This window comes from Canis lupus, chromosome 10 (genome assembly GCF_011100685.1).
Source record: "Canis lupus familiaris isolate Mischka breed German Shepherd chromosome 10, alternate assembly UU_Cfam_GSD_1.0, whole genome shotgun sequence".
NCBI lineage: Eukaryota > Metazoa > Chordata > Mammalia > Carnivora > Canidae > Canis > Canis lupus.
In genome coordinates, this window is record NC_049231.1 from 28,655,105 (window position 1) to 28,676,826 (window position 21,722).

The window sequence follows — 21,722 nt, forward strand, 5'->3', positions numbered from 1 at the left end:
CAGCCATGCCCATGACTTCAAGTCCCTGATTACCACCAAAGCACCGTGTCCAGCCCCGACCTCTCTCCAGAAGGCACATCACTGGGCATCTCCACCAGAATGTCCTCCAGGCAGCCTAGATCCAACACGACGTCCTGGCTGGCCCACCACTCTCTGCGTGATTGGGGTCTGTCACCTTGGCCTTGGTTTCTTCATCTTTACCCAAGCAGGTTGTAGTAGATCAATCACTACGGAGCCTATCTCAGCCCTAACATCCTAGGATTCTCAACTCTGTGTCATCCCCCAGACTCACCACCTTGCACAGCAGCACCACCTTCCTCCAATGAACCTCAGCTTGCAAACTCACAGTCAGCTCAGGATCGTCCATCTTGTTCATCATAGCCCTCAAGCCTGGAAGAGTCTCCCTCAAGAGGTTCCCTATCTCTCACTCCTTCCTGTTGCCACTACCGTTGCACTAATCCAGACCCCTCCATCAGCACTCACCAGAGGTACAACACACCTAGGCACTGGCACCAGCTTCCCCATGCAGTCCACCCTCTGCTCTTTCCATCCATGGAGCCAGTGGTCAACAAGGTACTTGGTGCAGCTTCTCTCCCAAAGAGATATTGCACAGAGGACAGGCCTCCTTATGTCGGCATCAAGAACTGAACTTCCCTGCAGATAATGTCAGCGCCCTGGAGATTTTTTTTTAAGGTTGAGGATGAGGACAGGAAATGATCATGGTATTCATACTAGATACTCGGTAACTATTTGTTAAATTCATTCATTCATTCACTCATTCATTCATGCTTTTCAAGCATGACCTCTTGGATGCCAGACACATCGTGCCAGAGATACCTCTGCAAATCTCATAAAAGCTACAGGTCTTTGCTTTACAAGAGCACATCTGCATGTGACGTTTTGCATATAATTTCAGGGTGTTCTTAGGCCCCCAAACCCATCCACAGAGCAAAGTTTGCCCCTCACTGAGCTCACTTTATAGGTGGGGAGATGGGAATGCAAAGAGAGGAAGGGGCTTGTCAGAAAGCATGCAGAACACATCTCTAGGCACTAAATCATGTCCAGAAAGTGCTTGGCCCACTCCCGGCCACGGGTTTGTGGCTTTGAGTAGTAACTCCCATCACACCCAGCATCTTTGTGCTGTTTCTTCATCCATGTGAGCGTGACCAGGCCCACACAGCAAGGCTGTGGTGAGGAGGTGGCGTACGTATAAGAAACTAGTCCAGCTCTGTGCATGGAGGACAGTTCCTGTCCCATTCATTTGCTCGCCTTTTCTCTTCCTTTTCTGCAAGATTTGGGAGGGCAGGAACAGTGCTGCCATCTAAAGTGATCAAAGAAGGCTTCGTGGAAGAAGAGAGCCCTGCCTGTGCCTCAGTTTTGGGCCCCGGAGGGAGGCAGGGGCCAAGCGTTATTAATAGGCCTGGCTTGATGGGCCCAGGGAGGGTGAATGTGATACCCATACCCAGCACTATGGCTGGGAAGTACCTGACACCAGAAGGGGAGGGGGCTGGGGGCTGGGGGTAGCGCCTCCTCCCAAAATAGCCAGAGCAGAAGCCTATATAGGTGGCCATCCCACTGCCAGGCTCACTTCCCTGCAGGACCTCCCACCGGCCAGGCCTTTTGGGTTCCAGCCCTCCACCCCCACCCAAGGTGAGTGGCAGCTACTGAGGCTGGAGATTGGATGCAGTCGGGAGGAGGCCAGATGGAAGGGACAGCCGCCTTGTCCCTACCCCCAGTGACACGGGGCTGGGAGGGGGTGCTGAAAGGTCAGCAGCTGTGGAATCCAGGCCTGAGAGTACGAATTCCTGGGCTCTCCACCCGAACTCCTGATGTGACCTAGGACAAATCCCTCCCCCTGGCTGGGACTTGGGTTCCCCACCTGTGAAACGAGAGGGGTGGAGCCAGGCATCTGTAGAGTCTGGTGATGCCATCAGAGGAGGCCCATGAGTGGGCAGCGGAGGCAGGAGGAAGGGTGTGGGGGGCTGGCAGGTTGACCCCAATAACAGCACCTGGTGCTCTGGCTGGGTAGACCCCAGCCCAGAGAGGTTGTCAAGTTGATGGAAGGCTTCTTTAGCAGGGAGAGATGGAGGAAGGAGGGAGGATGGACCCAGCCTTTGCCTCGAGGGTCAGTGTTTGGGCATGGTCTGTGGCTCGGACAGGTGGAACTTGACAGGGCTGGGTCCTGGGCAGTGGAGAGGGGCTCCACGGACAAGAGTCACTGAACTCCAAGTTGGCAGACTGGGGAGGGGGGTCTCTCTCTGACACTGCCTTGCTGTGTGTCCTTAGGCCATTTACTGACCCTCTCTGGCCTCAGTTTCCCCATCAGTATAGCATAAGGATCCTTTAGCTAGGGAAACAGACTCTCCAATTAGGCCCCTGGGGGAAGCTGAGCCTGGGGGTTGAAATGATTGCACAGAAGCCCAGCATGTCCACGTGAACAGCTTGGCTCAGGGCCGGGACAGCAGGGCAGCTGAGGGGTCTGTGGAAGGCCATGCAGCAAGAGACAGCGGGTCAGGAGCTACAGCCTCTGCCCCTTGGAAGCCAGCTGGAGGGCTGCAGACTGAGGAGCTGACTCACAGGGAGGGGGCAGCCGGAGCAGCATCGTCCTAAGGTTTCCAGGAAGGGCAGCCGTCCAGGGCTGAGCCGAGGGAGACAGTGTTGACAGCGAGTGTGCCGGAACTCGAGCAGCTGGACAGTTCTCCCCAGCCACCCACCAAGTGGCACCAGATTCAGCCCCGGCCCACCTGCCTACACCTTCCGTTGGAGTCTCGAGATCCCATCACAAAGGACCACCAAGACCATCAACGCAAGAGAGGGAGACAGACGGCCAGGAAAGGGGAAGGTCAGAACCCAAGGTCACACAGGGACTTAGCACAGCCATAGATCTAGAACCCAGGCATCCTGACTCCCCGTCCAGTGCTCCGCATACTGTGGAGGCAGCTGGTTGCAGCCTGAATCCTTGTTGGGAGGCTGGGAAAGAATGCAACTGGTCTCTGGCTGCCTAACATTAGGAAGTGTCACATTTCCCAGAGATGAAGTTCAAGCCATAAAACCTGCTGAGCTTGTTTAGAAAATGTGGTCCAATGGTACCAGCCTCTCCTCCAAACATGGGTCTTCTGGTCTCCAAGTGGGGAGAGGGTGTATACAGATTTCAAGTGGCCTCTCCCACCCTATCCTCTCCCAAAATGTTTGTGGGGGCAGGGGTCTGGACCCACACGCTCTACTCCTGTACTCAGGAGACCAGGGGAGCAAGTAGCTAGAGGAGATCTGAGAACAGTTCTTTGGAGAAAAAAAAAAAATGATTTCAGTGCATCCCTGGCCAGATGTGGGATGGGGCATCCGGAGAGGGCCTGAGCGGCGGCCCTATCCCATCCGTGCCACCTCCTCCCAGCAGCCCGAGGGTCAGGTTTCCAGACCTCAGCGCTCAGATTTTGCAGCATAAATTTGCATCCAGGACAGACCAGAGCTGAGGCGGAGGTAGGAGCGGAGAGAGAATGGGAGGAGGGCCGAGGGGCCCACCGGGGTGTAGGCCGGGCCCCTGACGGTCCGGGATCGGAGGGACAGGGGCGCGCTCCGAGGCGCACCGACCCGAGACGCTGCGCTGCACCAGGCTGGCGCCTCCCGCGTGCCCTTGACGGCAGGCGAACCTTCCCGCCCCGCTGGTTCCAGAGTCGACCCCCTGGGACCCCGGGGACCCCCGGCGGGGGCGGCGCGGCGGGTTGGAGCGGCGGCGCGGGGCCCGAGCACCTCTGGCTGCGCGCCCAGCCCCGCGCCCCCTGGCTCTGCGCCAGGCCGGCGGGCGTGCGCCCGGCGCGCATCACTGCAGCGCTGGTCATATGAGCAGAAATGATGAGAAAAGCACTTTTTAATCTTTTCGCACTTGCTCTGCCCGCTCAAACAGTTGCAGGATGTCGATGACAGACTTGCTCAACGCTGAGGACATCAAGAAGGCAGTGGGGGCCTTTACCGGTGAGCACGCTCTCCCCTCCCCGGCCCTCGCCCCATCCACCACCCTAGCTAGCCCCCCGCACGCCCGCTGGCCCCCGGGCTGACCCGTCCTCCTGGGCGCTCCCCTGCCCACGCATCCTGCGGGGCGCCGGGGGGGACGGAGCAGGGGGCTCCCCGCATTTCCCAAACTCCTCCCGGGCGGGACCTGGCGCAGGGGGCGGGTGGGGAGGCCCCCCCGCGCTCTGCCCGACAACCAAAACTTGCCGGTGCCAGAGGCCGGGTGGCCGCGCTGCGAGGACTCGGGGTCCCCGACAAAGGGCAGAGACCGGGTCGTAAGCGGGACCTCTAGGTCCTTGTGGGGCGCTTGCTGCTTCCCCTTTAAGGAACTTGGAGGGGCTGCAGGTGCACACGCCTTCTCTCCAAGCAGCCCCTGTGGGAGACCCCCGTTCAGAACGGGACTCTGGGACTCTTCCCGGCTGGCTGGGGGCGGTTGGCTCCCCGCTGTCCAAGCCCCTCTCTGGGGCTCAGAGGACACCCCACCACCACCACCCGCCTAGGCGGCACTGCGAGCGAGTGAGTGGGGTGACCTTCCCGCAGCTGGTGCTCTGCTCTGCCCAACCCCGTGGAGAGCATCCTCAGGGCTTGCAACTTCCAGCCTAAGTCTGTGGCCCGGGAGGGGAGCTCACGCTGGAACCTCTGAGCTGCCCTGGGCTTGAGCACTTGGCTGCCTACCTGCTCCCTCCCTCTCCTCACCCAGGTGCAGAAACTGAGGCTGGGAGACAACCAGAAACTTGCCCAAGGTCACTTTGCACAGCCAAAGGGGGCTTAGGACTAAGCTCACCTCCAGGGCTTGGTCCTATACCTTCGTATCAGCAGTGGACAGAGCAACTGTCCCCACCTCAGCCCAGGGCTGAGGAGAGAACATGACTCTCAACAGGACCCCCACCCCACCCCACCATGCACCCTTAAATTACTCTAACATTGTTTCTTCTCTGGGTAATTCTGAAAGGGAGCTCGGGACAGAAAATTGGGGAGGGGGCTTCCCATTTCCCTTCTGCTTGGCATTCCCTCCTCAGGGTATGAAGCAGCTCTTGGAGGCCACCCTCCCCTCAGTGCTGGGCTAACCTACCCACACTACTCTGTGACCCACCTTGCTCCCTCTTAGAAGAAACTTAACTGGGACTTCCTGGGGAGCTTACAACACTCCCCCAACTCCCACTGCAATTGTTATCTGTGGCAAAGCCAGGATTTCTGGGTCCTCCCCCTTCCTCCTCCCACTCTGTGACCTTGGGAGAAACTTGTCCTCCCTGGGTCCATGGATTTTCTGGCAACACAAAAGGTCAACCCCACATACACACACCATGTTCACACAGCCTCCCAATCCCCTACCCACCCCCACTCAGTGACACCCAAAAACCTTCATGGAACCCAGGAGGCTCCCCTGCCTTCAAAGGCTAATGGTGAAGGGTACAGATACATGTAGGGGCAAGTCTACCTCTTCCACTTCTAGCTGTGTGACCTTGGGCAAAGCACCATCCCTCCCTGAGCTGCTCTGGGCTCCGTCAGCCCTCCCACAGAGGCGCACCCCATGACCCCTCAGCGCTGGCCCAGGGAGGTCAATCAGCAAATGCAGTGACACCCCCCTTCTGCTCTTCTCTACTGCCCTTCCTTTGTCCTCATTTTCACCCACTCCTCTCCACCCCACCTCCACAGCTGTCGACTCCTTCGACCATAAAAAGTTCTTCCAAATGGTTGGCCTGAAGAAAAAGAGCCCGGATGATGTAAAGAAGGTGTTCCACATCCTGGATAAAGACAAGAGCGGCTTCATCGAGGAGGATGAGCTGGGGTAAACTGAGGCCTGCAGGGGCTGTCCATCCCGAGAGGGAGTTGGGGTTGGGACTCTGGTTTCCGAGTGCCCATCAGATCTGCCCTTCTTTCTGCACCGCTGGCAGAAAATAGCTGGGCCTCCCCACTGTTGCTTCCGGAAGAATGAAATCTGCCGCAGAAAGTGCAACTAACTAGATTAAATTATAGCCACTTAATATTGCTAATGGGATGATGCTACTTAATAATTTAATGCACAATGAAGAGGCAGGTTTTCTGGATGCCTAACGCCATGTGCAAGACAGGGAGCGCTTGCTGGAGTATTTATTTCATTGATTTCTCATTTGCCTAAAAGGTGCCATCCACCATCCTGCGGACCCCCCCACAAGTTGGCACCAGCACAGCTAAAGCAGTCTGGACAAGTTGGGGGGGGATGCAGAACCAAGTTTGGGGGTCAGGAGTCCTGGGAGCAAAGCAGAGGAGGGGAAGATAATGACTAGGAAAATGCACCTGGCTCCTATCTGCCCACCCAGCTGTGCCTTATGTCACTCTCTAGCCAAGACAGTCTTAAATTTCGTCCTAAAGAGAAGGGGGAGGCTGTGGAGAGAGACCTTTCCATAGTGACTCCCCCAAATCTCACCCCAAATCATCTTGCAAGGGTGCCCTTTGTCTAGAACTTTCTCCTTCTACCTACTCACCCACACACATACACACAGGCTGACTTCTACTTGTCCTCCAGGTGCCACCTTCTCCAGGAAGCCTCCCCTCACCCCAGGTGGGATGGATGCATCCTTTGAGCACTCTTCACTATCATTGCATCCATCACCCTGTCTAGTCTCTGAGTACTCGACCTCCTCCTCATTTTTTCAGGTGGCTTCCTTCTCTGTGCCCCCGGGTTTCCAGCATGGTCCCAGCACAGAGAAGACACTTTTGCGTTTGTTGGGTTGGCTGAATAAAGGAACGCAAGTGCCCTGCCTGAAGTGAGGTCGACCTTTCCCTGAGGACGGCTCGTCCTTCCTTGCACACTCACCCATGCAAGCACAGCCGCAGCCAGGGCTCCCGGGCCCAGCGCAGCAGCGTGTGTGCCTGCTGCTGGCCACCCATCCCGGTTACAGAGACCAGCCCACCATCCAGACGCTGTTCCTGCACAAGGTGACCTCCACCTGACTGCCTCCCTGGATTTTCTCCCCAGATTCATCCTGAAGGGCTTCTCCCCAGATGCCAGAGACCTGTCTGTGAAAGAAACCAAGACGCTGATGGCCGCTGGAGACAAGGACGGGGATGGCAAGATTGGGGTCGATGGTGAGTAGCTGTGACCTGGGGCCAGAGCACATCATGGATCTGGGGATGTTTGGATGCTAAAAGCTCGGAGCCATCTCTGTCACAGGAAGGTGAGAGGAGGGGTCCCACACTCCCCAGGATTAGGTGTGGGAGCTCTGACACACACACACACACACACACACACACACACAAACACACACCTGAACAACCCAAAAGGAATAGATTTTTTTTTTTTATCCCCACTGTGTAGGGAATCAAGGAGAATTTGGGGCATTCCCCTCAACTCTGCACTTTTCCCTGGGTTCTGGTCCTGGCTCTGCCCAAACTGGCTGTGTGACCTTGGGCCATCTCTGTCCTTCTCTGGGCCTCCGTCTTCCAACCGTAACCTGAGGAGATGAGGCCAGCTGATCCCCAAGCACCCTGTGGGCTCTCATGTTCTCAGATTCCAGGGATGGAAATTCCTTATCTTCTATCCTCTTCAGCATCTTGTCCTGGTATCCTGTAACTTCGGGTTTTAAAAACCTGTTTTGGCTTCACCCAAATATACCCTTACAGCATTGTAAGCGAGCCAGGAAAAACAGCCAGCCAGCAATCAGCTGGGAATTAGGAAAAGGAATATCTGGCCATGCCCTGCTTTTCAGGCTTTGCTTCCAGAACAGATGAGGGGCTGGCGGTCCACCATCCCACATCCTTCTCCATTCTGATCTAACTAGCGTTCACAGAGCACACCCCAGCAGCCTTATCTTTCTCAGCATCCCAACAGCTTTGGGAATGATCTCCATTTTGCAGATGGACAAACTGAGGCTGAGGTGCTCGGCCTGTTCACAGAGCTAGGACCTAAGTGGGCAAGTGGGGATTTAGAAGAACAATTTCCAGCAAGCTGTGCCACATCTCATAATGGTCCTTCCTGTCAACCTAAGAGAAAAGTTGGCCTCTGGGTTCCAATCCCTACCACTTTCTGGCTGTGTGACTTTGGGCAATTCGAGTAACTACTGTGGGCTTCAGTTTTCTCATCTCTGAACTGAGGATAATGATAGTCCTTTTCTCATGGGATTGTCGTGAGGATTAGATGTGTTAATGTGTAAAAGGTTTAGAATAGTGTCTGGCACAGAGTCAGTGCTACATATGTGTTTAACTACATTTTTAAAAATAGGGACTAGGTTGTCTTCATCCTTTTATATCCAGTATGTAGCCCACACCTGCCCCAGAGCAGGCACTTGATAAACATCCTTTCCCGAGTGTAAAGTCCAGCCCCCCACGCTCTGCCTCCCCTCGGCCTGTCCCCCAGCTGTGACCTTGGCCCTGCCACCTCTTTCCACCCAGTTCCTGTGCCTGGCAAGTGACGTGCACAATTTAATCCTAAGACCTGCTTGGGCTTATTGTGAAAATTAAGTGGCTATCGACACAATATGGCTCTGGGAAAGTTAAAAGGGTTCTGAATATGGGTGTAGTTTATGAAAGTTTTATGTCAGAGACCATAATGGAGAGAAACTCAAGCAAGGTCAGATGCAGCTAGTCGCCTGGCCTTCCGGTCCCAGCTGTCTCTCCTGCAGCTGTGAAGGAGGGAGGTGATTTTAAAGGAGCCAGAACAGAAAGTGCTGGAGGGAAATGGGAGACTGGTCTTGGCGGTTCCGGTGAGTGGTGAGTGGCACCCTGAGCCAGGGCTTTCTGCCAGGACCCCAACCCAGACGTCCAGACCTGCTTCCCATTTTTATTTGCAGCTACTATGGCCACAGCTTGGAAGCCGTAGGCAGGGTCTTCATGGTTGGCTGCTCGCGAGCGACCTACATGATAAAGAAAAACCAGGCCAGATCCCTCTTAGGCTGCTTCCCTGCTTCCCTCCCTGCCCACCTCACATCTTAAAGAGCTAACTCAACTCTTCCAACAAGTCCAGCAGACGTTTACTGGGTGACAGGCCTGTGCCAGGCTGTCAGGGAGGTAAAGATGAATTAGACCCTACTCCCAGAGGCACTTTTCCTGGCTGGGTGCCCCAGAGCACCGGCTCAGACACCCTGAGCCCAGTTGCTCGTCGATAAACTGGGCATGACAACACACGGCTCACTGGCATCTGTGAAGATTCCATGACACGATGCGTGTTGAGCGCAGCACCCAGCACATTGCAAGTACTCAGCAAACAGCAGCTACGATACTATTTCTATTCTATCTGCAGGTTGCTTGCAGTTCTATGTATATGTACACAAAGGAAGGGCAATGCCAGGGAGGTACAGAGGAGCCTTCTGGAGAGGAAGAGACTGGAGCTTAGGCAGATTGGAGGCTGGGGACTGGAAGCCGCTAGTTGAAGTCGGGGGGGGCACGAGGGGGATGGTTCTGGGAGAGCTCAGAGTGAGGCGTTGGTTTCAGCAAAGACACAGGCTGGGAGGTTTAGGGATGTTTAGAAAGGGGCAAGAAGGTTGTTTTGCCAGGGGCAGAAAGAGAAAGAGGATTGTTCCCAGAAAGGTAATGTGTGCCCAGCCCAGAACCGAACCCTGCATCACCCATGACAAGTGCAGGTGCAGAAAGGGCAGTGGCGGCGCCCAAGGTACAGTGGGTGCAAACCCTGGTTGGTCTGCCAGTGCAGTTCAAGCTCAGGCTGACCTGGGGAAGGTCTGGGGGTCTGCACAGAATGAAGCAGGGTGGGGCAGGAGAAGAAACAGGGGACAGCGAGAACAGATCCCCTGAGGCAGCGAGGGGGCCCCCACATGGTGCACCTTTGAAATGGGAAGATGCAGATACCTTCCCCCCACCTCCACTCCAAACCTGGTACTTTTTCTGGAGGGTGCCCAATAGGCAGTGAGATAGGAGCAGAGGCCTTTGCAGGCCCCTGGGAGGTCCTGTTTCAGGCACTCTGCTTTCCTGCCTGTTTCCTCTAAAGGCAAAGGGTTCTGAGCCCTGCCTGCCCATCAGCAGGAGGATGCTTTCAACTCCTGGTGGGACCTGAGGCAAGTCACGGAAAACCCCCTCTGACCTTCAGGGACCTGATCTTTACAATCAGGAGTCAGATCATTAGCCAATCACTGGGGTCCCTGCCAGGACTGGGACTCCACGGATGCCCCAGTGAATAAACCTCTAGGCAGAGGACCAGCTGAGCCTGTGCCACCTTGAACAATATCAGCAGTGATATCTAACTTTTTAAAAAGATTTTATATATTTTTTTCATGAGAGACACAGAGACACAGGCAGAGGGAGAAGCAGGCTCCCTGCGGGGAGCCCAATGCAGGACTCGATCCCAGGACCCTGGGATCACAACCTGAGCCAAAGGCAGATGCTCAACCCCTGAGCCATCCAGGCATCTGTAACATCTAATGTCACCGAGCACTTACTGTGTGTCAGGCACTGTGCTTAACATTTTACCTTATCTTCCTAGCTGCCTCTGAGGTGGATACTATTACTATCCTAATTTTATTAACTATCCCAGAACACTTAAGCCTCAGAGAGGGTAAGGGGTTTGCCTAAGTTTCGTATCTCAGAAGAGACGTGGTCAGGATCCGAGTTCATGTCTGCTGGACTCAAAGCACATGCCCTGTGCTGTGTGCTTTATTCATTCATTGAGTTCAGTGAGCATCCGCCCTAAGATGGTTTTACATACCGACCCATAACTGGCTTCTTTCTCCCCCCACGGCCATGCCAGCTCCTCAAGAGCAGGAACTTTGTTTTGTTCCATTCTCACCCCACCACCTAGAATAGTGCCTGGCACACAAAGAAAGTTTGCCAAATGAATGAATGAATGAATGAGTGAATACTTGGCCAGCTCTGGGGACACAGTGATGAGGAAGTGTAGTGTGTAGGGAGAGGTCTGCAGGCAAAGGCTGGAGACCCATGTGGGCTGAGGGCTTGCACGTAGCAGGTGCTGGGGGATTGTAAAAGCAGGACCGCCTTCATCTCCCACCGTTTGCCCTCTCAAGGTGAGTGATGCTTACCAGGTCCTTAAGGACCCCAGATTGAAGGAAGGGGATAGAAAGACAAAGTTCTAATAATAACCCTTTGCATTCCCGTCTCTGGGGTAGCTACTTCCAGGAAGCTCAAAGACTTTTATAGATATGGTCGATCGATTCTCTAAAGCCACCCTTGAGAGGCTGGTGCAGAGCTGGTAAAGGAAGGTTTTAAGGCCGGAAAGGAGAGAGAAACTGGACAGAGGTGGAAGGAGCCCCCAAACCCAGCCATGGTTGCAAAACCAGGCACTAAGGGCAGGTGAGACTGCTAAATTACAGGCTCCTCTCAACTCTCTGCCCCTCACATTGGTGCTCTAGTCTCAAACTAGAGCCAACATCAGAGTCACTGGAGGGCTTTTCACAACACAGATGGCCATGCCCGAACCCCAGAGCTTCTGATTCCTTAGGACCGGAGCGGGGCCCCAGTGTTCACATTTCCACCAAGTTCCCGGTGGTACTGATGCTCCGGGGACCACACTCTGAGAACCACCACCTTACAGTGATCCTAGAAGGCAGGTGCCATCACTCTTCCCCTTCTACAGATGAGGACACCGAGGCACTGAGGGGTTAAGCGCCCAGGGTCACTCAGTAGCAGACTCGGAGGGCCAGCCAGGAACCCCACCCCCACCCCTTACCCTACCCACCGCCCCCACCACCCTGCCTCTCACACAGATGTGTCCCCTGCCTGGGCTCTAGCTACACTTGCAATGCTGCCCTTGTGGGATGAGCAGGCTGACAGGACTAGCAGTTACCACCCATGTGGCCCGTCCTGTGTGCCGGGCACTGCGCCCCAGCTGTAGCTCTTCTAGCTCGTGCAGCCCTCACGGCAGCTCCACGAGATATACCCTCACTGTACAGACATGCAACCCGAGACTCTGGGAAGTGGGGGGACTTGGCTAGGATCCCACAGCTAATCAGTATCTGGGCCGCTCCAAACCTTGACACTGACTCGATATCCCACTGTTCCCCACAGTGCTATGGACAAGATCTGCACACCCTGCATTCTCTCTCTCTCTCTCTCTCTCTCTCTCTCTCTCTCTCTCGCACACACACACAATCCATCATCGATCATAGTTATGGGTTCCCCAAAACCTGATCCCAGTGATGGGTCCTGTTTCCAAGGCTTCCAGCCTATTCCAGCCCGAGACCCTATGGTTTGCCTTGTGCTTCTGTTGCTGGAAAATTTCATCATAATTATTGCTGGACCACTGCGGTCTGTTCCACTCATGTGCCTCAAGGCACTTGGTTTTCTGCTTCCTTCTTGGTGAAATCTGTTCTCTTTTATCCTTAAGCGGCCCACTTAGCTTGGCGGGTGGGAGCGAGGGAGTGAGCCCTTGGGCCGAAGCACCTGGAGTCAGGCTGAAAATCCAACCTGCAGAGTGCGTGTGTGGACACGGTGTGGACGGCCAAGCCCTTTTCTCTCCCTGGCCCCCGTCTCCTCATCCCAAGGTGGGAACATAAATACCCCCCCTCCAAGGGCTGCTGCTTGCATTAAGTGAGTGTTCTGGAAATGATTCCTTTCCTATTTTATATATGTGCCTTGTCTGGGAAGCCACCTCGAAACTCTTGTGGAATACCAGCCCTCGAAGGAAAGAAAACAGGGTCTAGGATGCGAGGACAGCGAGAGGGACTGCAGGAGAGGTCCTGCAGCCCTCCAGCCGCTGTGGGACCTGGTGTGCGGGGAAGGCAGGACGTGCACATCGGGGCCAGCCGTGGTCCCGGCGGCAGAGCGCTCCGCTGTGTGTGGCGTTGTCCAGTCTCCCTGTCTTCACACCGGCCCCATAAGGTTGGGATGGAGGGGGACAGAGTCTGCGATCCCCACTGAGAGTCATGGTAACAGGCCTGGGTGGAGGGTGCGAGCCAAAGTCACACAGAAATCCTTGGCAGAAGGGAACCCGTGTCTCCTGACTGCCACTTCCTCAGCCCGGTTGCGCTATATAACATTCGGGTTATAAATGGTCCCTGGGCTTAGGGAGATGCCTGCTTCAATTCCCCAGTGGATGGAGGCTCCCTGCCTTGTGCGGGGCTAGATAAGATGGAGCAAAGGGAGAGGAAGCGGCGCTCCTTCTAGAGCTGCCCTCCTGGGAGGCGAACAGGAGGGACGGGGGGTGGGAGGAAGATGCCCCCTCTCCTCTGATCCCTCTCCTGCTTCCAGGGATCAGGGCCTGGAACCCCAGCATCTGAGACAGAGACGCCCCCACACACACACACCATGTAAGCCATGCCTGAGTTAGAATCTTCCTGGCTCAGTGACTCGCAGACTCAGTTTCCCTGTTGGCAAAATCGGGACAAGAGAGCCAGCGCAGATACAACAGGATGACACCCAGGGCAGCGCCTGGCACAGAGCAAGCCCCCAGGACTGTTGACGCTGCTCCCCATGGCCGTCTGGCTTGACCCCAAATAACCCTGCCTCCTGTTCTCTGGGGTGGGAAGGTGATCCGTGTTTGCAATACCAATTTATAAGAAACCCAGCCCAGGAGCTATTTAGAGGCGAGGTGATAAACCAGGAGGCGGGTGCCTCCATCCTGGTCATCACGACAGAGGGAAGGGAAGAGCTTTCCAAGCGCTGACTCAAGGTCTGTCTCAGTTTCACTTGGGGCTGTCAGCATGTGCTGGTCTCACCTGTCAATAGCTTCTAAATTTGTCCAATCCCCACGGCACTGGGACTGGGACAGACCTAATTAGGCTAATTTCAGCTTCCTGTGGGAAGGGAGAGGGCTGAGCCCTCCCATCCTCTGACCCTCTCCACCCCACCCCGGGGGCCCCTTCAAGAGCCAGGGCAGGGCTCCGGGTCCCTCTGGAGGAGCACCATCCCTCGCATCTCCCTGGTGAGATGTGATTTAGATGCGCTCCGCTCCCTCTGTGTGCGGGGCACCGCTGTGCCAGGCGCTTCTCCTCCAATTACCCCATGTGGTCCTCACGGGAGCCCTATCCTCTTTTTACAGACACTGAAACTGAGGGTCAGAGGCTGAGTGTCCATGGACGGGCACACTGGAGGTGGGATCCTAACTCGATGGCATAGGTGGTGCCAGAAACTTGTAGCAGGTCAGCTGCCCACTCTTTGGGCTGCATCCACCCCCCCCACCCCCCACTGCCCTCTTCTGCTCACATCCTGTCTTTGTCTCAGGATTTTTGTGGACATTTTGAAGCTCCCACTTGTGTCAGATGGAGAGGAGACCCAAGGGAGATGGAACTAACACTTAAAGACCAGGCATCCTTCTGTATTTGCTCATTTGGGCTTCCCAACAGCCGAGCAAGCAGGCATGATCACATTTGTAAAAAAATAAAAATAAAGTAGTGACCATAGGCCACCCAGCCAGAAAGTGAAGGAACCAGAAGCAGACCCAGCTCCAGGCACCGGGCGGGGACAGGAAATGGTGGGTGATAACAACAACCACGCCAGAAAGTCAATGTGATGGTGCCACTTGCCAGGCCTCGCTCGTCTGTGCCAGGCAGCAGCCAGGCACGTCATAGGCTTGGTTCAAGGTAGCTGAGCTGTAGAAGCACCCTGATGACAACAGCTACCAAATGCTGAGTGCTGGCTGTGTATTGGGCCTGTGATAAGAGCTTTAATGCAGGCTCCTTTGAATGAGCCAAGGAGCTCCATTTTACAGATGGGGAAATGGAGGCACGGTGAGGTGAAGTATATCTCTAGTTCAAGGTCATGGAAGCAGAAATGGGAGTTGGGAGTTGACTCCCAGGGCCCTTGCTCTAAGCGCTGCTGGAGAGCTAGAAAGGCATCTTCTAGCCCCGACATTGCACAAAGGGGGAAAGCACAACCTGGAGGGGTGAGGGTCTTGTGCGGACGTGAGCAGGAGGCAGAACCAAAGTCAGAACCCCCTCCTCGCTCTCCATCCCAGCACCCTACCGCCAAATCAGTTGACTTAGACTTCGCAGGACTTTGTATGTTTGTTCATTTGTTTTTAAGGAGAAACCTGGGCATTTTAGAGGAGACTTTATATATATATATATGTAAGAGCATAGCTCGTTAATTGGCTGATTGCTAAGAACTCTGCCCTGAGCTACATACAAAAGGTCCAGGAGAGGTGACCCCTGCCCTCAATTTGTCTACAAAATGCACTGCTCCAGCTTCTGGGAGGATAAAATTAGAATCCAGTGTTCTCTGCAAAAAGCCAGGGCATGTGGCCATTGTGACATCCTGGCTGCTTCAGAGTAGATCCCAGGGTGGGTGGAGGGGCCTGTTTTCAGAGGTTTTTGAAATCGCTACAGGTCCAACATATCTCCCAGTCAGGCTCTGAAATGCCTTGCTTTTCAGGAGCACCCCCTGGTTGGCATTCCCTGGTCACCTTCATGCTGACCACACCAAATGCTACCTAGTGTGAAGGTGGTAAACTGGCTCTTTGCTGATGAGCAGCCCAAGGACCCGTTGTTTGTAGGGTGAGGGTTAGGGAGGTCAGTGCAGGTCAGGAAACTGTAAGGACCAACTTCCCCTCTTGACAATCTCTCCATGAGCTGGCATTGGCAGACAGATTCATGTCTCCTTTATCCCAGCACAGAGCAAACCCAGTGCCCAGAGACAGGATACGTCAGCCCTGGCCAGTTTTCCAGATTAAATGGCAGGTTAAGAGTCCCTGCTTGCACCTGATCTGGGATGCCAGCCCGATCAGGAACAGCCTCGCCACATTCAGACAAGGCGTGCACATCAGACCACACACCAAATCCTGCCTCTGCCTTTTATTTTCTGCATGACCCTGACCCTTCACCTCTCTAGGCCTCCGTTTCTCCATCTACAAAATGGGAATCACCCCCACTGACCGCCCAGGGCTCTTGTGAGAATTATATGAGGCAAGTCGGAATTTGTCGAACCCCACGGAGGACTCATCAGCCAGCCAGCCAGCCAGCCAGCCATCCGCCCATCCATCCATCTGTCCATCCATTTAGCATTTGTTTTATAGAGCCCATGGAGGACTCATGATCCAGCCATCCATCTGTCTGTTTATCCATCTATCCATCCATCCTTCCATCTATCCACTTGTCATTTTATTATTTTACTCTATCGCTAAGAAAGTTGTAGACAAGTCAAGGCTTCCTGGCCTCCTGGAGTTTACATTCTAGTACAAGGAGACCAACAAAAAAGACCTAAGTCCATAAATAAGCTCATTTCAGAAGAGTGCTAAGTACCATGAAGTAAATAAAACAGGGCTAATATGACAGAGTCATGGGGGTGGCGATATTTGAGCTGGCTCATGGGTCACTCTATACCTGGGTCAAAGTAGGTCGGAAAGCTCCAGGGTAAAGGAGGGAGCCTAAAAGCAGTAGCTTGACTCACGTCTGCTGTGGGATCTTGGTCAAGCTACTTAACTTTTGGGCCTCAGTTTCCCAATCTGTAAAATGCAGACAAAAGCATCTCTCCCATGGAGTAGTCATGAGAATTTAGTGAGATAATCTATGTAATACATATAACTCTTCCCACTTGGCATTCAATAAATAAGAATTCTTAAATTCTATAAAAATGGACAGTACTAATCAGAGACATCAGAAGAACCACCTGCCTCACCCAGGTGTTGTAGGGTCACAGGAGTCCCTGGCTGACAAAGTGGACACTTTGACCCCAGCCCACGAGAGGGATTTTTAGAGTATTTGCTGTTTGTGTTCTATCCCTGTCCCTCGCTGTTCCCACTCAGCCTGTGACTCCATGGGTTCAGGACCAGCTGGAGGACACGCTCTCTCTCCCACCTGGAGTTAGTACCTAGGCCCCTGAATTCAGGTCGCTCGCCTCTCCTGTCCTCAGGGACGGCCTGGAGACTGGAGAGGGTGGTGTCCACTTCCTAGCTCACACCCCAGGAAGATGAGGAGCCCAGGGATGCGTCCCTCTACCTGGCACGGATCCCACCAGTTATTCCCATGGTGGGAGCATGTGTTCAGTTTGGTTGCTTTTAGTTTTTTCGCTTTTTTATTTGGCAATAATGGTAGCTTTACAGAAGAGCCATGACAACAGCCCGGCGAGTCCACATGCGGTGTCCCCCAGGGCTGACATTTCACATGGTACCATGGCCCAGGATGGAAACCAAGGGATCGCTTCTCACAAAGTCTGGAGAGGGTGGCACGCATATCAAGGAGCCCTGGTACCTCAGTGGTTCCTGAGGCCACTTCCTGGTCTGTTTTCACAGGTCCCTCCTGAGAAATTGAGGCTGCCTCTCCCTTTGCTGCCCTGAAAGACACCTAGACTGACACCCAGAGAGGCACATTTCTCAGCAAACACGGCAGGCAGAGCCTGGAACCCTGGCTCCCAATCCTTTCTGGATGCAGTGGGGACTTACCTGGGGGCCCACACTCTCTGGCAGGCCGGGGACACAGCGTCTCAGAGATGCATCGTGGCCGAGGGCGGCAAACTCTTTCTTGTCCTCTCTTGTCCCCTGGAGAGAAAAACAACAGGGCGGACATTCCCTGGGTTCCCTTTATTCCAAATAAAGGTCTCAGAAGACCTGGCTGCTGAGCAGTAGCCCTTGTGACCCTGTGGCTGCCACACAGGGTCCCCACACAGGACCCCACAGTGGGGAAGCCACGGAGAACAGGGGCAGAGGAGCTCACAGTGGGAGCCGAGGGCCTCCTGGCCACCAGCACATCCCTTCTGATGATCTCCCAGCGCTCCCAAGAAGCAGCGCTGACTTTTCTTCCTTTTATGGATGAGGACGGTAAGGCTCAAAGAGGCCAGGTGTTTGTCTAAGGTCACACAGCCCATGCGTGGTGGAGCCAGACTGGGGGCTCAGGCCTTTTCATGGCACAAGCCCTATCATGCAAGAGACCAGCCCAGCGTGGCTACTGGGTCTTTCCCAAATCCACCCCATTGTTTCCTGCCTTCTGAGCCTGCCCGTGAAAAGCCACCGCGTATGACCCCTTCCCCATTCTCTGCTTTCTCCTGTGGGAATCCTGCACCTTCTCATGAGACTCTTTCAGAAGCCACCTTCCCTCTGAAGTTTTACTGACACCTTAAGTAGAGGGCACCTCTTCTCCCTGTGACAGCGAAGTCTCTGGGCCTTTCATCCATTCACAAACGCACGTGTCAGGCTTGGAGGCAGGTGGTGGGACAGAGCAGGAAACGAGGCGAGAGGGCTCTGGAGCTTTATGAGCCAATGGGAGGCAGATAATGAATGAATAAGCAAGAACATGTTCACAAGTATTTTGAGATTGGTAAGTGCTGTGAATAGAATAAAAACTGGTGCTAGCAAAGAGGATCACAGTAGGGGAGAGTCACTACTTCCACCAGAGTGGTCAGAGAGGCCCCAGGAGGAGTGACATCTGAGCGGGGACCAGGTGAGTGAGAAGAAGGTAGCTGTGGAAAGTCTGAGAGCACTGCAGGCAGAGAGCACAGCAGGTGCAAACATCCTGAGGTGGGAATGCCCTTGGCACACTTGAGATTCAAACAAAAGGCCAGCAGCATGGAGCATGTCCTGCCAGGTACCATCTCTTCCTTGACTAGACCCCAGAGTTCCTTCAGGGCAAGGATCAGCTTTGGCTCCCTTGTGTCTCCCCTTCCCTGGTAGGGGCCATCCCTTTGTTCATTTAGGTGGAGTTGGATTCGGGGGTAGGACACTGGATGTCCCCCTAGTGCTGACACTGATCTCTGCCATCAATTAATATTCAGCCAAGCAGAGCAGGGGGATGCTCCTGGGGTGGGAGGGGCAGGTGAGCCCACCGTGGACTCGAAGGTAAGCCCTGTGGAGAGACCTGGACCCCAGAGCTTGAGTCCCACCCGACCCCCTCATTACCCAGGAGGCTCAAAACGTCACTTCTTCTCTGGGCCTCGATTTCCCCTTCCATAAAATGGGACTAACTCCCAGTTTCCTGAGTGATGGTCAATGAGCTGTGTGAGACAGGGCCCAGCTCATTCTGAGCACTGTGCACACTCACCTGGCTGACCTGCGTGGAGACGTCACCTGCTCAGGTCTCTCCAGGGTGTTGCTCAGCCCTCCGAGGAGGAAGAGCACACATTGGTTGGTTCTTGAACCACATTGCTCACCAGAATCACCTTTAACAACTAAAATAACTCCTCCCTGACCCCAGGCCTCCTAAATCAGAAATCCTAGGGCAAGGGCCTGGGACTCTGGGTCTTCTTAGATTCTGCTGGTGATCCTGGGGGGCAGCTGAGGAACAATTAGATGAGGAGCTAAGGAGGAGCTCAGGGTCCCACGAGGCTCAGACGGACCTGGGTGTGAACCCTGGCTCTGCTTGTTACTGGCTGTGTGGCCTTGTAAATCCTGCTGGACTATGAGCCTCAGCTTCCTCGTCTGTAGAATAGGGATAATGATCACATGCGCATTACAAGATCATTGTCAGAGTCGAACGGAATCTCGAATATCAAGTGCTTAGAATAGTTGCTGGCATGTGATAAACATTCAGATGATTGCTGCTATCATCACTGTGGTTATTATTAGGAATTTGTGGGCTACGTGACATCATGAAGCAAAAGAGATGGCAGGTTCATTAAGAGAACACTTATCTGGATGAGCACCGACCAAGTGACTGAGTAGCGTATGATACGCCTGAAATGAATCGAACAGCCCACACGTAACAGCGTCAGTTCGCTACACTGGAATGAAAAATGTTTTAAAAGTAACACAAAAAAGAGAGGTGGTAGGCTCACCATTCCTCATCCATTCATTCATTCACCACACTCACTCATTCCCTCACTCTAGGGCTGCAGCAGGTGAAAAACCCAACAGGAAGTGCCGTGCGGGGCCCAGTGGTCAGGCCGTGGTGCATCCTCCTACACTCTCCACCTCTGACTCACCTCTCTGTGTCCTCTTCTTTTGCAGAATTCTCCTCCCTGGTGGCCGAAAGCTAAGAGGCTCTGACTGCCCCAGGTCCTCCACCTTTCTGCCCCAACCACCCAATTTCAGATCCTCTTGATGCCCTTCCTGTGTTTCTGTCCAGTGTGTTTATGTTATTTTTTACTCTCCCCATCCCCTGTGGCCCTCAAATGACATCATTCTTCTGAAAAAATGCTGGAGAAAAAATAAAGGCTGTACCAATCGGATTCGACTGCTCGGGAGGCCCCAGGCCTGGTGGGGCATGGAGCCTGCTTTGGCTCTCCAGACACACCTGCACAGGGGCAGGGCAGGATTTAGGCCAAGAATGATAGGAAGGGAGGGAAATTTACTGAGCCTCCTCAGCCTGTGGTACTGAGAATGACCCTGTGCATGGGTTGCCCATGAATCCTTGAAACTACGCAGAAGGTAGGTGATGAGACTCCCATTTTACAGATGCAGAAACTAAGTCTTACAGAGAAAAGTGATGTGTGTAAGCCCACAGAGCCAGGACTTGTGATCAATGGATGGATGGACACCCTTTAAGAAATGACCAAAACTCAACACAGAGTGACTTAAGTAAATAAGGAAGAAAAAAAAGGTTTGATTATGCCCAAAGAGTCCAGAGGCAGGTCTTCAGGAACAGCTGGATCAAGGGGCTCAAGTGATATCAATAGAATTAAGTCCTTCTTCCCTCATCTCCGAGCACCGTGTCCCTTTGTGCTGGATTCATTATCAGGCAGGCTCTCCCTCATGATGGCAAGATTCCTCCAACAGTACCAAAAAAAGCTAGTACCAAAAAAAAAAAAAAAAAAAGGAGCTTCACTTTCCCAATCACTCCATCAGAAGACTCCAAACTTAGTTGCATTAATACCAGCAGCTGATGTTTATTGTGGACTTCCTGTGTGCTGAACCCTTTACATGATTCCATCTGGACAACAGCCCTAAGAGGGAGTACTATTACTGTCCCCTTTGTGCAGGTGAGGATACAGAGGCACCAGAAAGTTATCTATTTGCCCCAAACTGCACTATGAGTAAATAATGGAGCCAGGGTCCCCAACCCTTGGCAGCCACCACCAGAGCCTGTGTGGAACCAGTCACTGTGACTTGAAGGCTAGGGGCCCTGATTGGTGGGTTCTGGGTGGTGCCCATCTGGGGAGACAGGTGGGGGTCAGTCACCTGTCCACAGGAGTGTGGGGGAGACTGGGGGGACCAGGGAAGCATGCCAGCAGGATGGCTTCTGCTCTTTCCCACGACAGCCTTGGGGAGGGAACAGGTGTGTGTTCTCCCTCCCTCACATCAGTCTCCAGACCGCACACCCAGCGGTGCCACCCTCCCCTTGTCCTGGGCCCTACCCTGTCATCAAAGGCCGGGCTATCAGAGAAGGTCCTCACTGAGGGTGAGGCCGGGCGGCAGGCAGCCCCAGCAGGTTTCAGGGCAGAGGAAGGTGAAGAGGGGCCCCATGTAATGCAGGAGGAGCGGCTGGGCTGGGGAGCTGCAGCGTCTCCCCGCAAACCAGAGCAGGGCCCCGTGAGGACAGGCAGGTCAGCAACAGTGCCGACCACCCCTGCCTGCTGGCCTGAGGTGGCTGTCAGTGCTCTCCGCTCACAGCTGAATGACAGCCCACACATCAGAGTTCAGACTCAGGGCAGCACGTGGCCCAGCGGCCAAGCATGTCTGAAAGCAGGGCTGTTCAACCTCCGAGGGGACACAGGACATTGGCTCCAGGGCCAGGATTTGTCTGGGGCCATGAGCAGGACAAGGACAGGATGGCTTCCCCCAGGGGAGGGCACCTTTCTGGGGGTGAGGAGTACAGCGGCGTTGTGTGTGAGGGGATATAATGACAAGTGATGCAACCCCGGCCTTCTGTCCCCCAGCCTCCTCCTGCCTCCTACTACAGAGCTCTAGATTTCGTCCATTCGCCTCACCTTCACCACCACTGCCTGAATCCGGGCCTGATCCCAGGCTAGAG

At 54.3% G+C, this 21,722-nt stretch overlaps 2 protein-coding genes across 6 annotated transcripts in view; one reads left to right on the forward strand and one right to left on the reverse strand.

The window, feature by feature from the left end:
* The window catches only part of NCF4 (neutrophil cytosolic factor 4), a 74,620-nt gene extending 57,037 nt beyond the window's left edge, over window positions 1-17,583 (reverse strand). Inside the window, exon 1 of the mRNA XM_038550674.1 lies at window positions 17,264-17,583. The gene's annotated coding sequence lies outside the window, so the exon portion shown is untranslated. The remainder of the gene's footprint in view (window positions 1-17,263) is intronic.
* On the forward strand, window positions 1,573-19,980 carry PVALB (parvalbumin). Of its 5 annotated transcripts, none has more exons than XM_038550676.1 (5): window positions 1,573-1,650; window positions 3,902-3,969; window positions 5,662-5,794; window positions 6,965-7,074; window positions 13,928-14,028. In XM_038550676.1, the coding sequence occupies exons 2-5, from the start codon at window positions 3,909-3,911 to the stop codon at window positions 14,002-14,004; spliced, it is 381 nt and encodes a 126-aa protein (XP_038406604.1). In that variant the 5' UTR covers window positions 1,573-1,650; window positions 3,902-3,908; the 3' UTR covers window positions 14,005-14,028. The 5 variants fall into 5 exon arrangements, with proteins under 5 accessions (XP_038406604.1, XP_038406608.1, XP_038406606.1 ...); XM_038550680.1 differs by lacking the exon at window positions 13,928-14,028 and adding an exon at window positions 19,760-19,980 and having other exon boundaries at window positions 1,580-1,650; XM_038550678.1 differs by lacking the exon at window positions 1,573-1,650 and adding an exon at window positions 2,712-2,842.
* The last annotated feature ends 1,742 nt before the right edge of the window (window positions 19,981-21,722 follow it).

Excerpts from the sequence above, each read along its gene's own strand:
- PVALB (XM_038550676.1), top strand. The coding sequence starts at position 3,909 with ATGTCGATGACAGACTTGCTCAACGCTGAGGACATCAAGAAGGCAGTG. Across the intron at positions 3,970-5,661 it reads GGCAGTGGGGGCCTTTACCG|CTGTCGACTCCTTCGACCAT; the intron begins GTGAGCACGCTC and ends CCACCTCCACAG. Across the intron at positions 7,075-13,927 it reads TGGCAAGATTGGGGTCGATG|ACACTGAAACTGAGGGTCAG; the intron begins GTGAGTAGCTGT and ends CTCTTTTTACAG.